The sequence below is a fragment of the Pseudophryne corroboree genome, chromosome 7, assembly GCF_028390025.1.
Source record: "Pseudophryne corroboree isolate aPseCor3 chromosome 7, aPseCor3.hap2, whole genome shotgun sequence".
NCBI lineage: Eukaryota > Metazoa > Chordata > Amphibia > Anura > Myobatrachidae > Pseudophryne > Pseudophryne corroboree.
Genome location: NC_086450.1, coordinates 179,978,020 through 180,003,807, shown reverse-complemented (window position 1 = coordinate 180,003,807; position 25,788 = coordinate 179,978,020). Strand labels below are relative to the sequence as shown.

The following is a 25,788-nucleotide window of genomic DNA, read 5'->3' as shown; positions in this document are numbered from 1 at the left end:
GAGTACAAGAGCACAGACACAGTGCTGAATCAACAGTCCCAGAAGAGGACAAGAGCACAGGCATAGTGCTGAATCATGAACTTATCATGCAGGCACCACATGTAGGTACAGAGAAGCTTCAACAAGCAAGAACCAAACACCTGTCAGCGGCAAGGCTGACCATGTATGAAGTAGCACTGCCAAAGTGCGACAAGTAACCATCAGAAGATGTATTACCCTCAACTCAGCAACCCTTTTCCAGCATTAATCGATAAAGGTGTTGAATCTCAAGATTCAAAAGGAGGGAAAAACAGATACTAAAATACTGATGAATGGGAAAGCAAGAAGTTGATGATAAGGACCAGGAAGGTGGTCCAGAAGAGCAAGATATAGACAGATCATCATGGATGCATAGTCCAGAAGAGGAAGAGAATAATTCTAGCAATGAAAAAAAATTTCCTTTTCCTTGTGTGGCGTTAATGGAACAAGTACCTCAACTTGCCATATGTTACATACACAGCGCTACCTAATGCTCAGCAAGAGCTATATGTGGATGGATCAAGGTACCATGAGGATGGAATTCCTTATACAGGAGTAAGTGACCACTGAACATGGAGCTGTGGATTCAGGATCCTTACCATCCCAGTACAAGAGTGTGGGCCAGATATGGAAAAACAGAGGCTTCAAGAAGGCAAGTGGCGCCAGACACCAGTTCAGAGCTTTGCAAGGGCCACAGAAAAGGTTGCAGTAATGAAGATCCAGGCACATGCAAGAAAGGACACTCCTGATACAAGAAGCAACAATCTGGCAATGATGCTGAAGCCAAGAGGGCAGCAGGAAAGGCAAGTCTATCCAGTAACCATTCCAGTGCCAGACTAGAAACGCTGATTGAATTTTAGAACCAAGCAGGAGAGGGTGAGAAAGTAGCCTGTGGATAAAGAAAGCAACCAAACAACCAGTAAAGGTAGCCATCTACACCATACAGACAGAAGTAACAGAAAGAAGCAAGGCCTCAAATGCCTGATCTACAGGATTTGAAGAAATTTCAGGAACAAGCAGGTCCTGAAGAAAAAGCAGCATGGCAAAGAAGAAGAGCCAGACAAGAAAAAGACACTGGCTTATAAAAATTAGAAGAGAAGTTATACTTACCCAGAAGCTTATATCCACATAGGTGTTAAGTCAGCCATGGACTCACACACCTGGGAGAGGATCAAATGGAAAATTTAGTTAATGGAAGATGGATAGCTCTAGGATATTATCCAGATACAACCAAGTTTGTACAAGCCTACTGGATATGTGGAAATGTCCAATCCAGGACAGAAGGTCAAGTCAACCCATGGAGCAATAAAAAAAACAAAACCTTTTTTTTCCATTTCAAAGACTGCAAATTGACTATATCTAACTGCCAAAGATGTATTGGCAGCCACAGACATTTTCAGTTATTTGCCAATGGCAAAGAGCCACAGCAAAAATAAGAATTTACTCACCGGTAATTCTATTTCTCGTAGTCCGTAGTGGATGCTGGGAACTCCGTAAGGACCATGGGGAATAGACAGGCTCCGCAGGAGACTGGGCACTCTAAAGAAAAGATTATATACTATCTGGTGTGCACTGGCTCCTCCCTCTATGCCCCTCCTCCAGACCTCAGTTAGGGAAACTGTGCCCGGACGAGCTGACATTACAAGGAAAGGAAATTTGAATCCAGGGTAAGACTCATACCAGCCACACCAATCACACCGTACAACTTGTGATAACCTTACCCAGTTAACAGTATGAACAACAACTGAGCCTCACTCAACGGATGGCTCATAACAATAACCCTTATTTAAGCAATAACTATATACACGTATTGCAGAAAGTCCGCACTTGGGACGGGCGCCCAGCATCCACTACGGACTACGAGAAATAGAATTACCGGTGAGTAAATTCTTATTTTCTCGGACGTCCTAGTGGATGCTGGGAACTCCGTAAGGACCACGGGGATTATATCAAAGCTCCCAAACGGGCGGGAGAGTGCGGATGACTCTGCAGCACCGAATGAGCAAACACAAGGTCCTCCTCAGCCAGGGTATCAAACTTGTAGAACTTTGCAAATGTGTTTGAACCCGACCAAGTAGCCGCTCGGCAAAGCTGTAAAGCCGAGACCCCTCGGGCAGCCGCCCAAGAAGAGCCCACCTTCCTTGTGGAATGGGCTTTTACTGATTTTGAATGCGGCAATCCAGCCGCAGAATGAGCTAGCTGAATCGTGCTACAGATCCAGCGCGCAATAGTTTGCTTTGAAGCAGGAGCACCCAGCTTGTTGGGTGCATGCAGGATAAACAGCGAGTCAGTCTTCCTGACTCCAGCCGTTCTGGAAACATATATTTTCAAAGCCCTGACTACGTCCAGTAACTTGGAGTCCTCCAAGTCCCGAGTAGCCGCAGGCACCACGATAGGTTGGTTCAAATGAAACGATACCACCTTTGGGAGAAATTGGGGACGAGTCCTCAATTCTGCCCTGTCCATATGGAAGATCAGATATGGGCTTTTACATGACAAAGCCGCCAATTCCGACACACGCCTAGCCGAAGCTAAGGCCAACAGCATGACCACTTTCCACGTGAGATACTTTAGTTCCACGGTCCTAAGTGGCTCAAACCAGTGGGATTTCAGGAAATCCAACACAACGTTAAGATCCCAGGGTGCCACTGGTGGCACAAAAGGGGGCTGAATATGCAGCACTCCCTTAACAAACGTCTGAACCTCAGGCAGTGAAGCCAGTTCTTTTTGAAAGAAAATGGAGAGGGCCGAAATCTGTACCTTTATGGACCCCAATTTTAGGCCCATAGTCACCCCTGACTGTAGGAAGTGCAGGAAACGACCCAGCTGGAATTCCTCTGTAGGGGCCTTCCAGGCCTCACACCAAGCAACATATTTTCGCCATATACGGTGATAATGCTTTGCTGTCACGTCTTTCCTAGCCTTTATCAGCGTAGGAATAACTTCATCCGGAATGCCTTTTTCCGCTAGGATCCGGCGTTCAACCGCCATGCCGTCAAACGCAGCCGCGGTAAGTCTTGGAACAGACAGGGCCCTTGTTGCAGCAGGTCCTGTCTGAGAAGCAGAGGCCATGGGTCCTCTGTGCGCATTTCTTGCAGTTCCGGGTACCAAGTCCTTCTTGGCCAACCCGGAACAATGAGTATTGTTCTTATTCCTCTCTTTCGTACTATTCTCAGTACCTTGGGTATGAGAGGAAGAGGAGGAAACACATATACAGACTGGTACACCCACGGTGTCACTAGGGCGTCCACAGCTATCGCCTGAGGGTCCCTTGACCTGGCGCAATATTTTTTTAGCTTTTTGTTGAGGCGGGACACCATCATGTCCACCTGTGGCAGTTCCCATCGGTTTGCAATCAGTTGGAAGACTTCTTGATGAAGTCCCCACTCTCCCGGGTGGAGGTCGTGTCTGCTGAGGAAGTCTGCTTCCCAGTTGTCCACTCCCGGAATGAACACTGCTGACAGTGCTTGCACGTGATTCTCCGCCCATCGAAGAATCTTTGTGGCTTCCGCCATTGCCATCCTGCTTCTTGTGCCGCCCTGGCGGTTTACATGGGCGACCGCCGTGATGTTGTCTGACTGAATCAGCACTGGCCGGTTTCGAAGCAGGGGCTCTGCTTGACTCAGGGCGTTGTAAATGGCCCTTAGTTCCAGTATATTTATGTGTAGAGAAGTCTCCAGACTTGACCACAGCCCTTGGAAGTTTCTTCCCTGAGTGACTGCCCCCCACCCTCGGAGGCTTGCATCCGTGGTCACCAGGACCCAGTCCTGTATGCCGAACCTGCGGCCCTCGAGAAGGTGAGCACTCTGCAGCCACCACAGAAGAGACACCCTGGCCCTTGGGGACAGGGTGATCAGCCGATGCATCTGAAGATGCGATCCGGACCACTTGTCCAACAGATCCCACTGAAAGATCCTCGCATGGAACCTGCCGAAGGGAATGGCTTCGTATGAAGCCACCATCTTTCCCAGGACTCGCGTGCAGTGATGCACCGATACCTGTTTTGGTTTCAGGAGGTCCCTGACCAGAGATGCTAATTCCTGGGCCTTCTCCACCGGGAGAAACACCTTCTTCTGTTCTGTGTCCAGAATCATACCCAGGAAAAGCAGACGCGTCGTAGGAATCAGCTGCGACTTTGGAACATTCAGAATCCAGCCGTGCTGTTGCAACACTTCCTGAGAGAGTGCTACGCTGATCAACAACTGCTCCCTGGACCTCGCCTTTATGAGGAGATCGTCCAAGTACGGGATAATTATAACTCCCTTCTGCCGAAGGAGTATCATCATTTCGGCCATTACCTTGGTAAATATTCTCGGTGCCGTGGACAGGCCAAACGGCAACGTCTGGAATTGGTAATGACAGTCCTGTACCACAAATCTGAGGTACTCCTGGTGAGGTGGATAAATGGGGACATGCAAGTAAGCATCTTTGATGTCCAGCGACACCATAAAATCCCCCTCTTCCAGGCTTGCAATAACCGCTCTGAGCGATTCCATTTTGAACTTGAATTTCTTTATATAAGTGTTCAAGGATTTTAAATTCAGAATGGATCTCACCGAACCGTCCGGTTTCGGTACCACAAACATTGTGTAATAGTAACCCCTTCCCTGTTGAAGGAGGGGGACCCTGACAATCACTTGCTGGAGGTACAGCTTGTGAATTGCCGCCAGCACTACCTCCCGTTCCATGGGGGAAGCTGGCAAGGCTGATTTGAGGTAACGGCGGGGGGGGGGAGGGGGGGGGGGGGGGGTCGCTTCGAATTCCAGCTTGTATCCCTGAGATACAATTTGTATAGCCCAGAGATCCACTTGTGAGCGAACCCACTGGCTGCTGAAGTTTCGGAGACGCGCCCCCACCGCACCTGGCTCCGCCTGTGGAGCCCCAACGTCATGCGGTGGACTTAGTGGAAGCAGGGGAGGACTTTTGTTCCTGGGAACTGGCTGCATGGTGCAGCTTTTTACCTCTACCCTTGCCTCTGGCAAGAAAGGATGCGCCCCTGACTCTCTTGCCTTTCTGGGAACGAAAGGACTGCATTTGATAATACGGTGCTTTCTTAGGCTGTGAGGAAACCTGAGGCAAGAAAGTCGACTTTCCAGCTGTCGCTGTAGACACGAGGTCCAACAGACCGTCCCCAAACAATTCCTCACCCTTATAAGGCAAAACCTCCATGTGTTTTTTAGAATCAGCATCTCCTGTCCATTGCGGAGTCCATAAGACCCTCCTGGCAGAAATGGACATAGCATTAATTCTAGAGCCCAGCAGACAAATGTCCCTCTGAGCATCCCGCATATATAAGACGACGTCTTTGATATGGCCCAGGGTTAGCAAAACAGTATCTCTGTCGAGGGAATCTATGTCGTCTAACAGAGTATCTGTCCACGCTGCTACAGCACTACACATCCAGGCTGAAGCAATAGCAGGTCTCAGTAGAGTACCAGAGTGTGTATACAGACTTCAGGATAGCTTCCTGCTTTCTATCCGCAAGCTCCTTTAGGGCGGCCGTATCCTGAGATGGCAGGGCCACCTTTTTAGATAAGCGTGTCAGCGCCTTGTCCACCCTAGGGGATGTTTCCCAACGTAACCTGTCCGTTGGCGGTAAAGGGTATGCCATCAGTAACCTCTTAGAAATCACTAATTTCTTATCAGGGGAACTCCCCGCTTCTTCACACAACTCATTTAATTCATCAGATGGGGGAAAAGTCACTGGCTGCTTTTTCTCCCCAAACATATAAACCCTCTTGGTATTAACAGGGTTAATCTCAGAAATGTGTAATACATCTTTCATTGCAACAATCATGTATCGGATGGCTTTGGTCATTTTAGACTGTAAATGTGCCTCATCATCGTCGACGCTGGAGTCGGACTCTGTGTCGACATCTGTGTCAACCATCTGAGATATAGGGCGTTTATGAGCCCCTGACGGTTTTTGAGTCGCCTGGGCAGGCGCGGGCTGAGACCCCGGCTGTCCCAAAGCTGCAGCGTCATCAAACCTTTTATGTAAGGAGCTTACATTGTTGTTTAAGACCTTCCACATATCCATCCAATCAAGTGTCGGCCCCGACGGGGGCGACACCACACTTATCTGCCCTTGCTCCGCCTCCACGTAACCCTCCTCATCAAACATGTCGACACAGCCGTACCGACACACCGCACACACACAGGGAATGCTCAGACTGAGGACAGGACCCCACAAAGTCCTTTGGGGAGACAGAGAGTGAGTATGCCAGCACACACCACAGCGCTATATAACACAGGGATTTTCACTGACAATAAGTGATTACCCAATAGCTGCTTTATAAGTCTTATTTGCGCCTAAATTTATGTGCCCCCCCTCTCTTTTTAACCCGTCTTGTACCTGGATACTGCAGGGGAGAGCCTGGGGAGCTGCGAAGAAAAAATGGCGCTGGTGTGCTGAGGAAGAAGGCCCCGCCCCCTCAGTGGCGGGCTTCTGTCCCGCTTTCTGTGTAAAAAAATGGCGGGGGTTTTTACATATATACAGTGCCAGTCTGTATATATGTATTTTTATGCCAAAAGGTACCACAATTGCAGCCCAGGGCGCCCCCCCCCCTCCAGCGCCCTGCACCCTACAGTGACCGGAGTGTGTAAGTGTGCTGGGAGCAATGGCGCACAGCTGCGGTGCTGTGCGCTACCTTAATGAAGACAGGAGTCTTCAGCCGCCGATTTAGTCGTCTTAAAGCTTCTGTTCTTCTGGCTCTGCGAGGGGGACGGCGGCGCGGCTCCGGGAACGGACGATCGAGGACAGGTGCCTGTGTTCGAACCTCTGGAGCTAATGGTGTCCAGTAGCCTAAGAAGCACAAGCTAGCTGCAAGCAGGTAGGTTTGCTTCTCTCCCCTTAGTCCCACGTAGCAGTGAGTCTGTTGCCAGCAGAAGCTCACTGAAAATAAAAAACCTAACAAATACTTTCTTTACTAGCAAGCTCAGGAGAGCCCACTAGGAGCACCCAGCTCTGGCCGGGCACAGATTCTAACTGAGGTCTGGAGGAGGGGCATAGAGGGAGGAGCCAGTGCACACCAGATAGTACCTAATCTTTTCTTTAGAGTGCCCAGTCTCCTACGGAGCCCGTCTATTCCCCATGGTCCTTACGGAGTTCCCAGCATCCACTAGGACGTCAGAGAAATCAATAGCTAGAAAAATAGTTTCAGAAGTTATGTGCAGATATGGAGTACCAGAAGTTATAGTAGCAGATAGCAGTATTTATTTCATTAAAATAATGTAGTACATAAGGTATGATTTGGGAATACAACAGGCATTCCATGTATCCCCCACAGGTTAGTGGGTGTGTCACAGAAACCACCAGGGGATGCTAAAGTGTTTTTTTTTTTAGTACTGGTTAATAATAGAACCATATTCAGTAAAATCATAGGTTATTCACCTTATGAAATATTGTTTGATAGCATACCTAAGATAAAATGTTATTATCCGTAAGGGTTACAGCATACATATGGTAATTTGACTACATATGTTAAAAAAGTCTTACTGAAGAAACTAACACTTCTGTATTTTCTAGTTTGCCTTTCTCCCAGATTCAGGAGCAAATCTGAATCCCCACAAGCTTTAACCAGGAGATCGGGTGTATCTGGAAAGACGCGTGAAAGAGTCATTTGAGCCCAGATTTGATGGTCCATATCGAGTGTTGCTGACCATGCCCACTTCTGTGTCAATTAAGGAAAGAGAGACTTGGGTTCCACTGCAATTTTGCTCAAGTTAAGTTTGAACAATGAAATACACAAACATGCAGAGGCTAATTGGGCCTAAACTAGACAGACCACTATGGGTCATTAAATTGGGAACTTCAGTAGTCATTGTTGTCATAATATACTCTATCTCTCATAGGAGAGGACAGGGACTGGCATGTCCGCCAATCCAAAGTTACGTACCAGTGTTCAGTATATAAGTATATACTTTTTATATATGTAGTATATGTAGTATGTGCTTCTTATATATATAGTATATAAGAAGTGTGTTTTCACACTAGAGCTTGTGTTAAGTCAAGTTAAAGTAAAGATCATGAAATCTCTAGAAGTTCAAAGATACCAGTTAATTAAGAAATGCTGGGCTCACATGGGCTCACATCTGGAAAAGGAGGGGAATGGACATCTGTCCCCACTGGGTTCACTACGGCTGGCCGGCGGTCGGGCTCCCGGCGACCAGCATCCCGGCGCCGGGAGCCCGACCGCCGGCTTACCGACAGCTTGGCGAGCGCAAATGAGCCCCTTGCGGGCTCGCTGCGCTCGCCACGCTACGGGCACGGTGGCGCGCTACGCGCGCCACACTATTTTATTCTCCCTCTATGGGGGTCGTGGACCCCCACGAGGGAAAATAAGTGTCGGTATGCCGGCTGTCGGGCTCCCGGCGCCGGTATACTGAGCGCCGGGAGCCCGACCGCCGGCAAACAGAAGACCACCCGTCCCCACTACATATAAGCGTATAAAAGATTTTAATTTGTTTAAAGCAAATACATACTACTATATATACAAATAAATACATACTATAAATACATAGTGTAATATTTTTTAGAATATGTATGAAGAGAACTCCGAGAATGTGTTATATGAAGAGAACTCCAGAATGTGTTGTATATTATTACTAATGAAACAAATAGTGCGCAAGAAGTGGTTTAGAGAAATGTTCTGCTCAAACCCAGCTAATTGGTTTAGCGGGATCAAAGAGTAGATTGTTGGAATAGTGATGTTTTTATTAAAAATTGTTGGCTTAGCAATTTGCATATATCTGTATTTTAAGATGCTATTTTGTTTCCTTTCAGCTTGAAAGAAATCTGTAAACTCAAAGATGTGAGTCCTCCGAGTGTTAACAAAACTACAGAAGAGCTTGGCAAGAAGGAGCCGTGAACAGTCTACCTTAATGGATATGATGTGAACGGTTCTTTACCTTCCGTGGGATAGAGTGACAAGCACGATCCTATGGGAAGATAGCCTTTAGCACCATTATAGCTAGACTGTTTGCTTAGTCTTTTTAGGCAGAGTTTATGTGATGCCTTGTAGCTCAACTGTAATGTCATATTGTTATCAGCGGTAATGTCATTTTATTATGAAAGGAGGGACTGAGGAAGATAGATGCTAGATAGATGATAGATAGCTTAAGCATGTCAGCCATTTTGTTAAGTAGCAGCCATGATGTAGTGAAGTAGAAGTATGCTTTGCTGAGTTAATCATAATAATGCTGACATTTCATAGTTAGTACATTCTGTGCGAAGCAAGGTCGTAGCTATAGTCTTGAAAAACATGTTATTAGACAGTCTGTGTGTGTTTAGACTTCTCCTGAAGGACATGAAGTGGGGTGACAGCCTGAGAGGAGTTATGAGAAGAGATGCATTATTGTTTTGAAATATGACGTGTATCAAGTGTTCATGCAAGTAGCTTTTTCTCTATATAATGTCATGCTAAATAAAGTGAAGGCAGTCTCATTTTGCTGGACATAACGGACGTGTGGTGTCGGCTTCCTGGGATTCCCAATCGATTGGTAAACAAAGGGTAACAGACAATTGAAGGAAATTGATAAGAGGAGGCTTATCTCCAACATAGAGGAGGCGGCGCTGTGCATTCTGGGAACAGTCAAAGATTTGAGCCTGTTGGTGCCTCGGATCAAGATCCTACTCTACACCCCATTGTCCAGACTTGTGGAGCCCAGTGTACCCCGCAGCAGAAATAAACAATTAGTTTAATCTTCCTATGCAGAGATGCATTTTAAAATACTACATAGAGCATATTACACCCCCAGACTCCTGTTTCTTACTGGAGTATCTGATAATTCTCTATGTTTTAAATGCAACTCCCCTGAAACCGATATTATTCATTGTCTCTGGGCGTGCCCAGTGGTACAAACATTCTGGACTGCAGTCCAAACATATATTAATGTGGAACTTCATATTTCTTTTAATATTACCATGGTTTGGGCTTTCTGGAACTGTGTAAATGCTCTGGATCCCCCATATTCCAAAGGGACGAAATTATTGTTGGCCCGTGTGGCTGCTGCCGCAAAGAAAACTATTTTATCCCAATGGATACACTCGGAACAGATACCCCTTTCCCTCATGTTACCACGTTTAACCTACCTCTATCAAATGGATTGGGTAGGTTGTTCCCTAGACGCGGAGTCCTGCTCCCCGAAATTCTTTGCCATTTGGTTGCCCTACTTGCTCACGCTATCTACTACCACCAAGGACTATGTGCGCAAAGTAGTTAGATTAACAACATGGTATAATACGGAATCTCTCACTCTAGGCTCACCACCCTTTTAAATTGTCTGATATTGCATCTCAATAGCTGAACTGTATGGTTGATGGCCCTCATAACCTTGTTTATGATATTTCAAACTTTTTGTTCTGCTCTTCTTTTGGCGATTTCTGTACATTGCAGTGGTTAATGTCCTTTTAAGCATTATGACTTACGACTTGTATTCTTATTGTGTGTTCCTTCTCACTAAATACATATAAAAATAAATAAATTGGATTTTAATACCTACCGGTAAATCCTTTTGTCCTAGTCCGTAGAGGATGCTGGGGACTCCAAAAGGACCATGGGGTATAGACTGAGACATGGGCACACTAAAAAGACTTTGACTGGGTGTGAACTGGCTCCTCCCTCTATGCCCCTCCTCCAGACCTCAGTTATAGGAACTGTGCCCAGGGGAGACGGACATTTCGAGGAAAGGATTTTTGTTAAACTAAGGGAGAGAGACATACCAGCTCACACCACAAACACACCGTACAACTGAATCAGCAAGAAACCAGATAACAGTATGAACTAACAACAGCAACAAGCTGAATATAACTGATACACAAACCTCGTGTAACCGAAAATAACCAGTATCAATACAACTGCAAGGAACAGTACACACTGGGATGGGCGCCCAGCATCCTCTACGGACTAGGAGAAAAGGATTTACCGGTAGGTATTAAAATCCTATTTTCTCATACGTCCTAGAGGATGCTGGGGACTCCAAAAGGACCATGGGGTCTATACCAAAGCTCCAGACCGGGCGGGAGAGTGCGGACGACTCTGCAGCACCAATTGAGCAAACATGAGGTCCTCCTCAGCCAGGGTATCAAACTTATAGAACTTAGCAAAAGTGTTTGAACCCGACCACGTAGCTGCTCGGCAAAGTTGAAGTGCCGAGACCCCTTGGGCAGCCGCCCAAGAAGAGCCCACCTTCCTGGTAGAATGGCCTTTACTGACTTCGGCAACGGTAGCCCAGCCGAAGAATAAGCGTGCTGAATTGTATTACAAATCCAGCGTGCAATAGTCTGCTTGGAAGCAGGATTTCCAATCTTGTTGGAGGCATACAGGACAAACAGAGCCTCTGTTTTCCTACTAAGAGCCGTTCTAGCGACATAAATTTTCAAAGCTCTTATGACATCAAGAGATTTTGGGACTGCCACAGCATCCGTAGCCACAGGTACCACAATAGGTTGATTTATGTGAAACGAAGAAACCACCTTCGGCAGAAATTGTTGACGAGTCCTCAATTCCGCTCTATCCACATGAAAAATCAAATATGGGCTCTTGTGAGACAAAGCCGCCAATTCGGACACTCGTCTGGCAGACGCCAAAGCCAAAAGCATGACCACTTCCCAAGTGAGAAACTTTAACTCAACCTTACGCAAGGGTTCAAACCAGTGAGGCATAAGAAACTGCAACACCACATCAAGATCCCACGGTGCCACGGGTGGCACAAATGGAGGATGGATATGCAGCACTCCCTTCACGAAAGTCTGAACCTCAGGAAGGACGGCCAATTCTTTTTGAAAGAAAATAGATAAAGCAGAAATCTGCACTTTGATGGAACCTAATTTCAGGCCTGCATCCACGCCTGCCTGCTAAAAGTGGAGGAAACGACCCAAGTGAAACTCCTCCACAGGAGCTGCTTTGGTTTCCCACCACGACACATACTTTCTCCAAATACGGTTATAATGTTTTGCCGTGACCTCCTTCCTAGCCTTAAGGAGAGTGGGGATGACCTCCCCGTGAATACCCTTCCGAGCTAGGATTTGGCGTTCAACTTCCACGTCGTCAAACGCAGCCGCGGTAAGTCCAGAAACACACAGGGCCCCTGCAGTAACAGGTCCTCTCTTAGAGGAAGCGGCCAGGGATCCTCTCCTAGTAATTCCTGAAGATCCGGATACCAGGCCCTCCGTGGCCAATCTGGAACGACGAGTATTGCCTGAACCCTTGTTCGTCTTATGATCCTCAACACCTTTGGAATGAGAGGAAGCGGAGGGAACACATACACCGACTGAAACACCCACGGAGTTACCAGGGCGTCCACTGCACAGGCTTGGGGGTCCCTCGACCTGGAACAATACTTCGGAAGCTTCTTGTTGAGGCGAGACGCCATCATGTCTATCTGAGGAATTCCCCACCGCCTTGTCACTTCTGCAAATACCTCTTGAAGAAGACCCACTCTCCTGGATGGAGATCGTGTCTGCTGAGGAAGTCTGCTTCCCAGTTGTCCACGCCCGGGAGGAAGACTGCTGACAGAGCGCTCACGTGCTGTTCCGCCCAGCGGAGAATTCTTGTGGCCTCAGCCATTGCCGCCCTGCTCCTTGTTCCGCCTTGGCGGTTTACGTACGCCACCGCTGTTATGTTGTCCGACTGGATCAGGACAGGGAGACCCTGAAGAAGGTTCCTCGCTTGCAGGAGGCCGTTGTAAATGGCTCTTAACTCGAGAACATTTATGTGGGAGACAAGATTCCTGACGTGACCATTTTCCCTGGAAACTTCTTCCTTGCGTGACTGCGCCCCAGCCTCGGAGACTTGCATCTGTGGTCAGCAGGACCCAGTCCTGGATTCCGAACCGGCGTCCCTCTAGAAGGTGAGAACCTTGCAGCCACCACAGGAGAGAAATCCTGGCCCTGGAAGATAGACTTATTTTCCGGTGCATGTGCAGGTGAGACCCGGACCATTTGTTCAGCAAATCCCACTGAAACACCCGGGCATGAAACCTGCCAAACGGAATGGCTTCGTAAGCTACAACCATCTTTCCTAGCACTCGAGTGCATTGATGAATCGACACTCTTGTCGGTCTCAGAAGCTCCCTGACAATGGTCTGTATTTCCAGAGCTTTGTCTTCCGGAAGAAACACTCTCTGTAGCTCCGTGTCTAGGATCATGCCCAGGAAGGGCAGCCGAGTTGTCGGGATCAACTGAGACTTTGGCAAATTTAGAATCCAATCGTGATGTCGCAGAACCGACAGGGAGAGTTCCACATTTCTTAGCAACTGTTCCTTTGATCTCGCCTTTATCAGGAGATCGTCCAAGTACGGGATAATTGTGACCCCTTGCTTGCGAAGGAGTACCATCATTTCCGCCATTACCATGGTGAAAACCCTCGGGGCCGTGGAAAGCCCAAACGGCAACGTCTGAAACTGGTAATGACAATCCTGCACCGCAAATCTCAGGAAGGCCTGATGGGGAGGATATATCGGACGTGTAAGTAGGCATCCTTTATGTCGACTGATGCCATAAAATCTCCCCCTTCTAGGCTGGAGATCACAGCTCGAAGAGATTCCATCTTGAACTTGAAAGAGGCTCGAATAGAACCCTTCCCCCCGTTGGGACGGGGGAACCGGCACAACGACCCTCTGTTGACACAGCTTTTGTATCGCAGCATTTACCACTACTCTTTCTGGAAGAGACACTGGAAGTGCCGACTTGAAAAAGCGGCGGGGGGGGGGGGGGGTATCTCCTGAAACTCCAGTTTGTACCCTTGGGACACTATGTCTAAGACCCAAGGATCCAGGGCCGATTGAAACCAGACCTGACTGAAGAATCGGAGACGGCCCCCCACCAGCACGGACTCCCGCAGGGGAGCCCCAGCGTCATGCGGTGGACTGGGTAGAGGCGGGGGAGGACTTTTGGTCCTGGGTGCCTGACACGGAAGGCGACCTCTTTCCCCTTCCTCTACCCTTTGAAGCGAGGAAGGACGAGCCCCTTCCTTTTTTGTATTTATTAGGCCGAAAGGACTGCATCTGATGATGGGGCGCTTTTTTCTGTTGTGTGGGAACATAAGGAAGAAAAGGTGACTTACCCGCAGTAGCGGTAGACACCAGGTCAGCAAGGCCGTCACCAAACAAGACACTACCTTTAAAGGAGAGAGCTTCCATATTTTTCTTGGAGTCGGCATCAGCATTCCATTGATGTATCCACAGCGCCCTCCTGGCCGAGACCGCCATGGCATTGGCTCTTGATCCCAAGAGGCCAATATCCCTCGCCGCATTCTTTAGGTAATCTGCAGCGTCCTTGATATAACCAAGAGTCAAAAGAATGTTATCCTTATCAAGGGTATCCGTATCAGAAGCCAAATTATCAGCCCACTTAGCAATAGCACTACTCACCAATACCGACGCCACAGCAAGTCTGAGCAATGCACCAGTATTAACGAAAATGGCCTTCAATGTCGTCTCCAGCTTGCGATCGCAGGATCCTTGAGAGCAGCCGTGTCAGGAGACGGAAGCGCCACCTTCTTGGACAATCAGGATAGAGCCTTGTCCACATTGGGAGACGACTCCCATTTTTCCTGTCGTCAGAGGGGAAAGGATATGCCATAAAAATTCTCTTGGGAATCTGCCACCTTTTGTCAGGCGACTCCCAAGCTTTTTCACAAAGAGCGTTCAGTTCATGAGAGGGGGGAAACTTCACCTCAGGCTTTTTCCCTTTAATAAGCAAACCCTTGTGTCTGGAACAGCAGGTTCGTCAGAGATATGTAAAACATCTTTAATAGCCACAATCATGTACTGAATACTCCTAACTACCCTTGGATGTAAAGTAGCCTCATTGAAATCGACATCAGACTCAGAGTCTGTGTCGGTATCGGTCATCTGGGTAAATGAACGTTTTTGTGACCCTGAGGGGGTCTGTACCTGAGACAAAGCGTCCTCCATGGATTTCCTCCATGTTTGTCTGAGAATCAGATTTATCCAGCCTCTTAGACAATAAAGCCACATTTGCATTCAGTGTACTCAGCATATTCACCCAATCAGCAGTTGGCTGTGCCGACAGAGTCATTCCCAAATCCTTTTCTGCGCCCCCCGGGGAGGAACACTCAGCCTCAGACATGTCGACACGTAGTACCGACACACCCACACCGGCCAAATCAAGGGGACAGACCCACAGGGAAGCCTGTAGAGAGAAACACAGAGGGAGTATGCCAGCTCACACCCCAGCGCCCATATACTACAGTATAAATAATATATGTGGTGTGCGCTGAAACATAAATATAACAAGCACCAAATTGCATGTGCCCCCCCCCCCCCGTTTTGCTCCCTTTTACTTGTGAGGAGCTTGGAGGTCCGGGCCAGCGTCTCTGCAGCGGCTGTGGAGAGAAAAAATGGCGCTGGTGAGCTGTGCGGCTAAGCCCCGCCCCTTCCCGGGGCGCTGTAGTCCCGCTCAAATTTGAATTTATTATACTGGCGGGGGTATTGTATACAGTGCCCGAATATGCCTTCTGCCAGTTAAATTGACCCTCAGTAACCTGCTGCCCAGGGCGCTCCCCCCAGCGCCCTGCACCCTGTGAGTGCCGTTGGTAATGTGTGTGGGAGCATGGAGCGCAGCGCTACCGCTGCGCTATACCGTTACTGAAGTCTTCTGCCGTCTGATGTCTTATGTTCTTCTAATACTCACCCGGCTTCTTTCTTCTGGCTTCTGTGAGGGGGGTGACGGCGCGGCTCCGGGAACAAGCAGCTAGGCGCACAAAGTGATCGAACCCTCTGGAGCTAATGGTATCCAGTAGCCTAAGAAGCAGAGCCCTTAACTAAGAAGAAGTAGGTCTGACTTCTCTCCCCTCAGTCCCACGATGCAGGGAGCCTGTAGCCAGCAGGTCTCCCTGAAAATAAAAAAAGCCTAACATAAGTCTTTTCCAGAGAAACGCAGTAGAGCTCCCCTAGTGTGTGTCCAGTCACTCCTGGGCACAGAATCTAACTGAGGTCTGGAAGAGGGGCATAGAGGGAGGAGCCAGTTCACACCCAGTCAAAGTCTTTTTAGTGTGCCCATGTCTCCTGCGGATCCCGTCAATACCCCATGGTCCTTTTGGAGTTCCCAGCATCCTCTAGGACGTAAGAGAAAAAACAATTGTGCAGAGCTGCTAGAGGTTACAAGATCTCTATATGTACCTGACACTGCCAGTTGAGTAGCCCTGGTTTACGATATGGGAGACAAGAAGGGAATGGTTTGCTAATACACAGGTGTCTACATGAGAAATGTGACCACATGATGGATTCTAAATGTCCCAAGTGTGCTCTAGATGTGGGCACCTTTTGGCACATGATTTGGTCCTGTAGGATAGTTAATGCCTTCTGGCAGGATGTACTTAAGATTATGGTTTCCACTGGTATACCTGTTGATGTACTGACCCCCCCGATGTGTGTGCTGGCGTTGGTGGATGAGGAGTTGCTGGATGCCCCCTCCAGACGTTATGTTATCAACCTGTGTGCTCTTGCACAGGTTTCTATAGCCCGGTCGTGGATGGCACCTGCTGGCCCAGATATTGATTCCTGGATTGCTTTAGTGAATACTGCAGTGGCACATGAAAGATTTGTCTATGTGTCCAGGAAAGCCATTACTAAATACTATGCGATATGGGATAGGTGGCTGTCATCACCATATGTTAGGGGTGCCCGCATTGCAATATCTGCGGATGCGAGCTTAGCTTCAACATAATCACCCCGAAGCTACCTGAAGAGACTAGGAAACTGTACTGCTTGCACTATATTGTTATTTACTATATATCTCACCCAAGGCACTACTTCCTATATTTGATATGGTTGTATACAGTAGTTTTGGAATGCTGACATGACTACATACTGTTATTGAAATCCGCTGTATGTTTTTTCTTTATTTATATATGGTTGAAGTGGCATGTCTTCTAGGTCTATTTTCAGATGACGACCGATTATAAATATATGTCTGTGCGCGATATGCTATATGTTGCTTGATATTATTGCCGACAGCAATGCTTTAGGTTTATGTTGTATTTTTGTATTGTAATATAAACAAAAAAGAAAAAAATAAGATTTTACTTACCGATAAATCTATTTCTCGGAGTCCGTAGTGGATGCTGGGGTTCCTGAAAGGACCATGGGGAATAGCGGCTCCGCAGGAGACCGGGCACAAAAAGTAAAGCTTTTCCAGATCAGGTGGTGTGCACTGGCTCCTCCCCCTATGACCCTCCTCCAGACTCCAGTTAGGTACTGTGCCCGGACGAGCGTACACAATAAGGGAGGATTTTGAATCCCGGGTAAGACTCATACCAGCCACACCAATCACACCGTACAACCTGTGATCTAAACCCAGTTAACAGTATGATAACAGCGGAGCCTCTGAAAGATGGCTTCCTTCAACAATAACCCGAATTAGTTAACAATAACTATGTACAATTTATGCAGATAATCCGCACTTGGGATGGGCGCCCAGCATCCACTACGGACTCCGAGAAATAGATTTATCGGTAAGTAAAATCTTATTTTCTCTATCGTCCTAGTGGATGCTGGGGTTCCTGAAAGGACCATGGGGATTATACCAAAGCTCCCAAACGGGCGGGAGAGTGCGGATGACTCTGCAGCACCGAATGAGAGAACTCCAGGTCCTCCTTAGCCAGAGTATCAAATTTGTAAAATTTTACAAACGTGTTCTCCCCTGACCACGTAGCTGCTCGGCAAAGTTGTAATGCCGAGACCCCTCGGGCAGCCGCCCAAGATGAGCCCACCTTCCTTGTGGAGTGGGCCTTTACAGATTTAGGCTGTGGCAGGCCTGCCACAGAATGTGCAAGTTGGATTGTGCTACAGATCCAACGAGCAATCGTCTGCTTAGACGCAGGAGCACCCATCTTGTTGGGTGCATACAATATAAACAACGAGTCAGATTTTCTGACTCCAGCTGTCCTTGCAATATATATTTTTAATGCTCTGACAACGTCCAGTAACTTGGAGTCCTCCAAGTCACTTGTAGCCGCAGGCACTACAATAGGCTGGTTCAGATGAAATGCTGACACCACCTTAGGGAGAAAATGCGGACGAGTCCGCAGTTCTGCCCTGTCCGAATGGAAAATCAGATATGGGCTTTTGTAAGATAAAGCTGCCAATTCTGATACTCTCCTGGCAGAAGCCAGGGCTAGAAGCATGGTCACTTTCCAAGTGAGATATTTCAAATCCACCTTTTTTAGTGGTTCAAACCAATGAGATTTTAGAAAGTCCAAAACCACATTGAGATCCCACGGTGCCACTGGAGGCACCACAGGAGGCTGTATATGCAGCACTCCCTTAACAAAGGTCTGGACTTCAGGGACTGAAGCCAATTCTTTTTGAAAGAAAATCGACAGGGCCGAAATTTGAACCTTAATAGATCCCAATTTGAGACCCATAGACAATCCTGATTGCAGGAAATGTAGGAATCGACCCAGTTGAAATTCCTCCGTCGGAGCACTCCGATCTTCGCACCACGCAACATATTTTCGCCAAATTCGGTGATAATGTTGCACGGTTACTTCCTTCCTTGCTTTAATCAAAGTAGGAATGACTTCTTCCGGCATGCCTTTTTCCTTTAGGATCCGGCGTTCAACCGCCATGCCGTCAAACGCAGCCGCGGTAAGTCTTGAAACAGACAGGGACCCTGCTGAAGCAAGTCCCTCCTTAGAGGTAGAGGCCACGGATCTTCCGTGATCATCTCTTGAAGTTCCGGGTACCAAGTCCTTCTTGGCCAATCCGGAACCACTAGTATCGTTCTTACGCCTCTTTGCCGTATAATTCTCAATACTTTTGGTATGAGAGGCAGAGGAGGAAACACATACACCGACTGGTACACCCAAGGCGTTACCAGCGCGTCCACAGCTATTGCCTGCGGATCTCTTGACCTGGCGCAATACCTGTCCAGTTTTTTGTTGAGGCGAGACGCCATCATGTCCACCATTGGTCTTTCCCAACGGGTTACCAGCATGTGGAAGACTTCTGGATGAAGTCCCCACTCTCCCGGGTGAAGATCGTGTCTGCTGAGGAAGTCTGCTTCCCAGTTGTCCACTCCCGGGATGAACACTGCTGACAGTGCTATCACATGATTCTCTGCCCAGCGAAGAATCCTTGCAGCTTCTGCCATTGCACTCCTGCTTCTTGTGCCGCCCTGTCTGTTCACATGGGCGACTGCCGTGATGTTGTCCGACTGGATCAACACCGGTTTTCCCTGAAGCAGAGGTTCTGCCTGGCTTAGAGCATTGTATATTGCTCTTAGTTCCAGAATGTTTATGTGAAGAGACGTTTCCAGACTCGTCCATACTCCCTGGAAGTTTCTTCCTTGTGTGACTGCTCCCCAGCCTCTCAGGCTGGCGTCCGTGGTCACCAGGATCCAATCCTGTATGCCGAATCTGCGGCCCTCCAATAGATGAGGACTCTGCAACCACCACAGAAGAGACACCCTTGTCCTTGGAGACAGGGTTATCCGTAGGTGCATCTGAAGATGCGACCCTGACCATTTGTCCAACAGATCCCTTTGGAAAATTCTTGCGTGGAATCTGCCGAATGGAATTGCTTCGTAAGAAGCCACCATTTTTCCCAGGACTCTTGTGCATTGATGTACAGACACCTTTCCTGGTTTTAGGAGGTTCCTGACAAGCTCGGATAACTCCTTGGCTTTTTCCTCCGGGAGAAAAACCTTTTTCTGAACCGTGTCCAGAATCATCCCTAGGAACAGCAGACGAGTTGTCGGCATTAACTGGGATTTTGGAATATTCAGAATCCACCCGTGCTGTTTTAGCACTTCTTGAGACAGTGCTAATCCCATCTCTAGCTGTTCTCTGGACCTTGCCCTTATTAGGAGATCGTCCAAGTATGGGATAATTAATATGCCTTTTCTTCGAAGAAGAATCATCATCTCGGCCATTACCTTTGTAAAGATCCGAGGTGCCGTGGACAATCCGAACGGCAGCGTCTGAAACTGATAGTGACAGTTTTGTACAACGAACCTGAGGTACCCCTGGTGTGAGGGGTAAATTGGAACGTGGAGATACGCATCCTTGATGTCCAAGGATACCATAAAGTCCCCCTCTTCCAGGTTCGCTATCACTGCTCTGAGTGACTCCATCTTGAACTTGAACTTCTTTATGTACAGGTTCAAGGACTTCAGATTTAGAATAGGCCTTACCGAGCCATCCGGCTTCGGTACCACAAAAAGAGTGGAATAATACCCCTTCCCTTGTTGTAGAAGAGGTACCTTGACTATCACCTGCTGAGAGTACAGCTTGTGAATGGCTTCCAAAACCGTCTCCCTTTCGGAGGGGGACGTTGGTAAAGCAGACTTCAGGAAACGGCGAGGTGGATCTGTCTCTAATTCCAACCTGTACCCTTGAGATATTATCTGCAGGATCCAGGGATCTACCTGCGAGTGAGCCCACTGCGCGCTGTAATTTTTGAGACGACCGCCCACCGTCCCCGAGTCCGCTTGAGAAGCCCCAGCGTCATGCTGAGGCTTTTGTAGAAGCCGGGGAGGGCTTCTGTTCCTGGGAAGGAGCTGCGTGTTGCTGTCTCTTCCCTCGACCTCTGCCTCGTGGCAGATATGAATAGCCCTTTGCTCTCTTATTTTTAAAGGAACAAAAGGGCTGCGGTTGAAAAGTCGGTGCCTTTTTCTGTTGGGGAGTGACTTGAGGTAGAAAGGTGGATTTCCCGGCTGTAGCCGTGGCCACCAAATCTGATAGACCGACTCCAAATAACTCCTCCCCTTTATACGGCAAAACTTCCATATGCCGTTTTGAATCCGCATCGCCTGTCCACTGTCGCGTCCATAAAGCTCTTCTGGCCGAAATGGACATAGCACTTACCCGTGATGCCAGTGTGCAGATATCCCTCTGTGCATCACGCATATAAAGAAATGCATCCTTTATTTGTTCTAACGACAGTAAAATATTGTCCCTGTCCAGGGTATCAATATTTTCAATCAGGGACTCTGACCAAACTACCCCAGCACTGCCCATCCAGGCAGTCGCTACAGCTGGTCGTAGTATAACACCTGCATGTGTGTATATACTTTTTTGGATATTTTCCATCCTCCTATCTGATGGATCTTTAAGTGCGGCCGTCTCAGGAGAGGGTAACGCCACTTGTTTAGATAAGCGTGTTAGCGCCTTGTCCACCCTAGGAGGTGTTTCCCAGCGCTCCCTAACCTCTGGCGGGAAAGGGTATAATGCCAATAATTTCTTTGAAATTATCAGCTTTTTATCAGGGGCAACCCACGCTTCATTACACACGTCATTTAATTCTTCTGATTCAGGAAAAACTATAGGTAGTTTTTTCACACCCCACATAATACCCTGTTTAGTGGTACCTGTAGTATCAGCTAAATGTAACGCCTCCTTCATTGCCAAAATCATATAACGTGTGGCCCTACTGGAAAATACGGTTGATTCGTCACCGTCACCACTGGAGTCAGTGCCTGCGTCTGGGTCTGTGTCGACCGACTGAGGCAAAGGGCGTTTCACAGCCCCTGACGGTGTTTGAGTCGCCTGGACAGGCACTAATTGATTGTCCGGCCGCCTCATGTCGTCAAACGACTGCTTTAGCGTGTTGACACTATCCCGTAGTTCCATAAATAAAGGCATCCATTCTGGTGTCGACTCCCTAGGGGGTGACATCCTCATATTTGGCAATTGCTCCGCCTCCACACCAATATCGTCCTCATACATGTCGACACACACGTACCGACACACAGCAGACACACAGGGAATGCTCCTAACGAAGACAGGACCCACTAGCCCTTTGGGGAGACAGAGGGAGAGTTTGCCAGCACACACCAAAAGCGCTATATATATATCAGGGATAGCCTTATAATAAGTGCTCCCTTATAGCTGCTTTGTTATATCAAAATATCGCCATAAATTTGCCCCCCCCTCTCTGTTTTACCCTGTTTCTGTAGTGCAGTGCAGGGGAGAGACTTGGGAGCCGTCCTGACCAGCGGAGCTGTGAGAGGAAATGGCGCCGTGTGCTGAGGAGATAGGCCCCGCCCCTTTTCTGGCGGGCTCGTCTCCCGCTATTTAGAGAAATCAGGCAGGGGTTAAATATCTCCATATAGCCTCTAGGGGCTATATGTGAGGTATTTTTAGCCTTTATATAGGTTACATTTGCCTCCCAGGGCGCCCCCCCCCAGCGCCCTGCACCCTCAGTGACCGCGTGTGAAGTGTGCTGAGAGGAAAATGGCGCACAGCTGCAGTGCTGTGCGCTACCTTTAGAAGACTGCAGGAGTCTTCAGCCGCCGATTCTGGACCTCTTCTGACTTCAGCATCTGCAAGGGGGCCGGCGGCGCGGCTCCGGTGACCATCCAGGCTGTACCTGTGATCGTCCCTCTGGAGCTTGATGTCCAGTAGCCAAGAAGCCAATCCATCCTGCACGCAGGTGAGTTGACTCCTTCTCCCCTCAGTCCCTCGCTGCAGTGATCCTGTTGCCAGCAGGAATCACTGTAAAATAAAAAACCTAGCTAAACTTTTTCTAAGCAGCTCTTTAGGAGAGCCACCTAGATTGCACCCTTCTCGGCCGGGCACAAAAATCTAACTGGAGTCTGGAGGAGGGTCATAGGGGGAGGAGCCAGTGCACACCACCTGATCTGGAAAAGCTTTACTTTTTGTGCCCTGTCTCCTGCGGAGCCGCTATTCCCCATGGTCCTTTCAGGAACCCCAGCATCCACTAGGACGATAGAGAAACTTTCAATAAAAATTGTTGAATTTAAAAAAAAAAAGAAATGTGACCACATGAGCAGATACCGAACTCACCGTCTGGTTGTTATTCTTTTCCCATTAACAACTGTGGTTGTGGTGGACATCGAGGCAACATTCCCAGCCATTCCAAATCCATCACTTCCAAAAGACGAAAAGGATGAGAAAACTGTGAAGAGAAATTCACCAGTGGGATTATTAACATGGCAGGATTCAAAGGGGACAAAAAATTGATAGGCCCCATAAACAAAAATCTAAAAATATGGAAAGTCACAAAACATCAACCGGCAGTGATAATGAAAGTGAATTCTTGCAAATATACAAACCAGTAAGTATAAGGGGCTTATTTTTATAAAATTATTCAGAAATCTCCTGTAAAAAGCTAGCTAACGCTGCAGACCGAGGGCTCTATTAATGTCAATGGGGCTGCAGTCTCACCTCTATGTACCAAATGCCATAAAACTAAGCATTTCGGAGTTTGGTCCCTTTTAGTAGGTCATCTTCAGATCGCGGAAAACGCTTAATGTGTTTTGAGGTGTTCTTACAGGAGAAAGATCAAACTATTCCCCTCCCTCAGCCTCTGTCCAGCTCCCAAATATGACATGGGTGCTAATTCGGATGTGATTGGAGTTGCTATCGCTGCTGTTTACATAGAAGCAGAAGCAAGAGCACTAATATGGTAATGCAGCAGGAGGCATCAAACTTCCTGCTGCATTACCGATCCGAGCTGCATCCTAGGACGCAGTATCGGATCTTCCATGGCACCATTGGCAGGCTGAGTGATACATGGAGTCGCGCGAGCCAGCTGCCACACCTGCTATCTAGAGGCAAGGAAGTCTCCATGTACAGACGGAGATCCTGGCCTCTTCCCTCCCTGCGCTAAGTACCAATAATTGTTGCTGAATTTAACACTACTCCAACAACAGCTGAATAATCTCCACCGTGCGCATTTGGGAAAGATTCCTCTGATTTCCCGGAAATATAACACACAGGGACAGTAGTTAGAGCTACCACTGTCCCTTCAAGTTACATTTAGCACATTGTGGGGATAATTATGTAAAAAATGATTATCCCCACGACAATGTACAATAATAAAATAAAATGTAAATAGAAAAAAAATTTGCACATTTTTGTAAAGTAGTACTTTTTTTTATATGTTTCAATATAATAAAATAGTCCAAACTAGGCTTACCTCTGCTACTTGGAAAAAAATCTGACAATGGTGCAGAGTGTGTGTGACGCCTTTCTTCACCACCCATCCCAGGGAACAAACTGTCATCACCTTAAAATAAAGACATAGCTGTAATGGCTGTTCCGGAACACAGCACTCAGAGTATGGTTATGATTAAATCTGGCTACTGGCTGTTACTGCTTCTACCTTGTTTTTGTGTTACACTACATTTGATGCAATTCCTGCCTCGAGGTGGTCCATACCACTGATGAGGCCTGCTTTACTATTATTAGCTCAAGTTATTCTATTTCAAATGCACATTTAACTACATACATTTTTGTTGAAAGCCACTACAAACTGGGTGGAAAAACAGCAGCTCATTGTTTTTTGTACTGCAGGATCATGAGCGCTTACAGTCTAGGGAGCTTGGAGTATAACTGGGAGGTGAACTCGAAGAGACAAGACAGAAGTTAGGGTGGGGTCATAAAGGGAAGCAATCTAGTCAGTGATAGAAAAAGAGAGTTATGGTAGACTTATCATTGTTAACGCTCTTTCTGCAAGGTACATTGGGTTCCACAGGGAAATATTGGGGTGTAGAGTGGATCTTAATACAGAGGCACCAACAGGCTAAAGATTTAGGCTGTCCCAGGATGCATTGGAGCCTCCTCTAGGCACTGTGAGCTCAGTTTCATTAACCAGTACAATGCAGGAGCAGGTAAGAGAGAAGGTAGAGGTTAGTCACATAGAACCACATTCTCACGACAGGAAAAGGGACCAGCGGCTAATGCCATACAAACCCATAGAGGCTAGGTGCGTCAGGATGGGTGTCCTGTGGAACCCAATGTACCCCACAGAAAGAGAGTTAACAATGGTACAGTAAGTCTACCATAACTCTCCTTTTCTACATTATGTTACATTGGTTTTCACAGGGAAACATCGGGGATGTTCTAAAGCAGTTCCTCAGGGAAGGGATGCGCCTTAGCGGGTATGAGAACCTGGCGTCCAAAGGAAACATCCTGGGAGGCGTAAGTATCAAAGGCATACAACCTAATAAAAGTGTTCACAGAGGACCACATAGCCGCCTTGCACAATTGTTCTGCGGACGTGCCACGGCGAACCGCCCAAGAAGGTCCAAAAGACTGAGTAGAAAGGGCATTAATAGCAGCAGGAGCTGGGAGTCCAGCCTGCGCATAAGCTTGTGCAATCAGCATTCTAATCCATCCGGCCAAGATTTGCTTATTCGCAGGCCAGCCACGTTTGTGAAAACCAAACAAGACAAAAAGGGAGTCTGACCTCCTTATGGAGGCAGTCCTCTCTACATATATACGGAGAGCCCGTACCACATCCAAAGACAGCTCAGTGTCTGAAAAAACACAGGCGTGGCTGGGCGTGTGTATGACGTCAAATCCGGACACGAATAGGCTGAAGTGATCACAAGAACTGAGTAGGTTCAGAGCTACTCAGAAACTGCACAAACTGTTTTTGCAGAGCTCGGCTGCACGTGCGTTCGCACTTCTGCTAAGCTAAAATACACTCCCCAGTGGGCGGCGGCATAGCGTTTGTACGGCTGCTAAAACTAGCCAGCGAGCGATCAACTCGGAATGACCCCCATAGGCCGGAACCACGATCTTTTGGTTAACGTAAAAAGATGGCACCACCTTAGGTAAATAACCTGGGCGAGTTCTAACAACTGCCTGGTCACGATTAAATATTAGAAAGGGTGGACGGCAGGACAACGCGCCCAAGTCCGACACCCTTCTAGCAGAGGTAATAGCCAGTAAAAACAAGACCTTGGCCGTGAGACATTTAAGGTCCACCGTCTCAAGAGGTTCAAATGGAGACTCTTGCAGGGCATTAGGCATTAAAGACAACAGTCAGTTC

At 47.8% G+C, this 25,788-nt stretch overlaps 1 protein-coding gene across 4 annotated transcripts in view; it reads right to left on the bottom strand.

Annotated features, from left to right (window-relative positions):
* The window catches only part of DNAJB2 (DnaJ heat shock protein family (Hsp40) member B2), a 218,206-nt gene that overhangs the window by 34,368 nt on the left and 158,050 nt on the right, over window positions 1-25,788 (bottom strand). For all 4 annotated transcript variants that reach the window (XM_063933842.1, XM_063933843.1, XM_063933841.1 and 1 more), the window contains 2 exons: window positions 23,929-24,018; window positions 22,794-22,905 (listed from right to left, as the gene is read on the bottom strand). In XM_063933842.1, coding sequence (XP_063789912.1) covers window positions 22,794-22,905; window positions 23,929-24,018 — 202 coding nt within the window. The remainder of the gene's footprint in view (window positions 1-22,793; window positions 22,906-23,928; window positions 24,019-25,788) is intronic.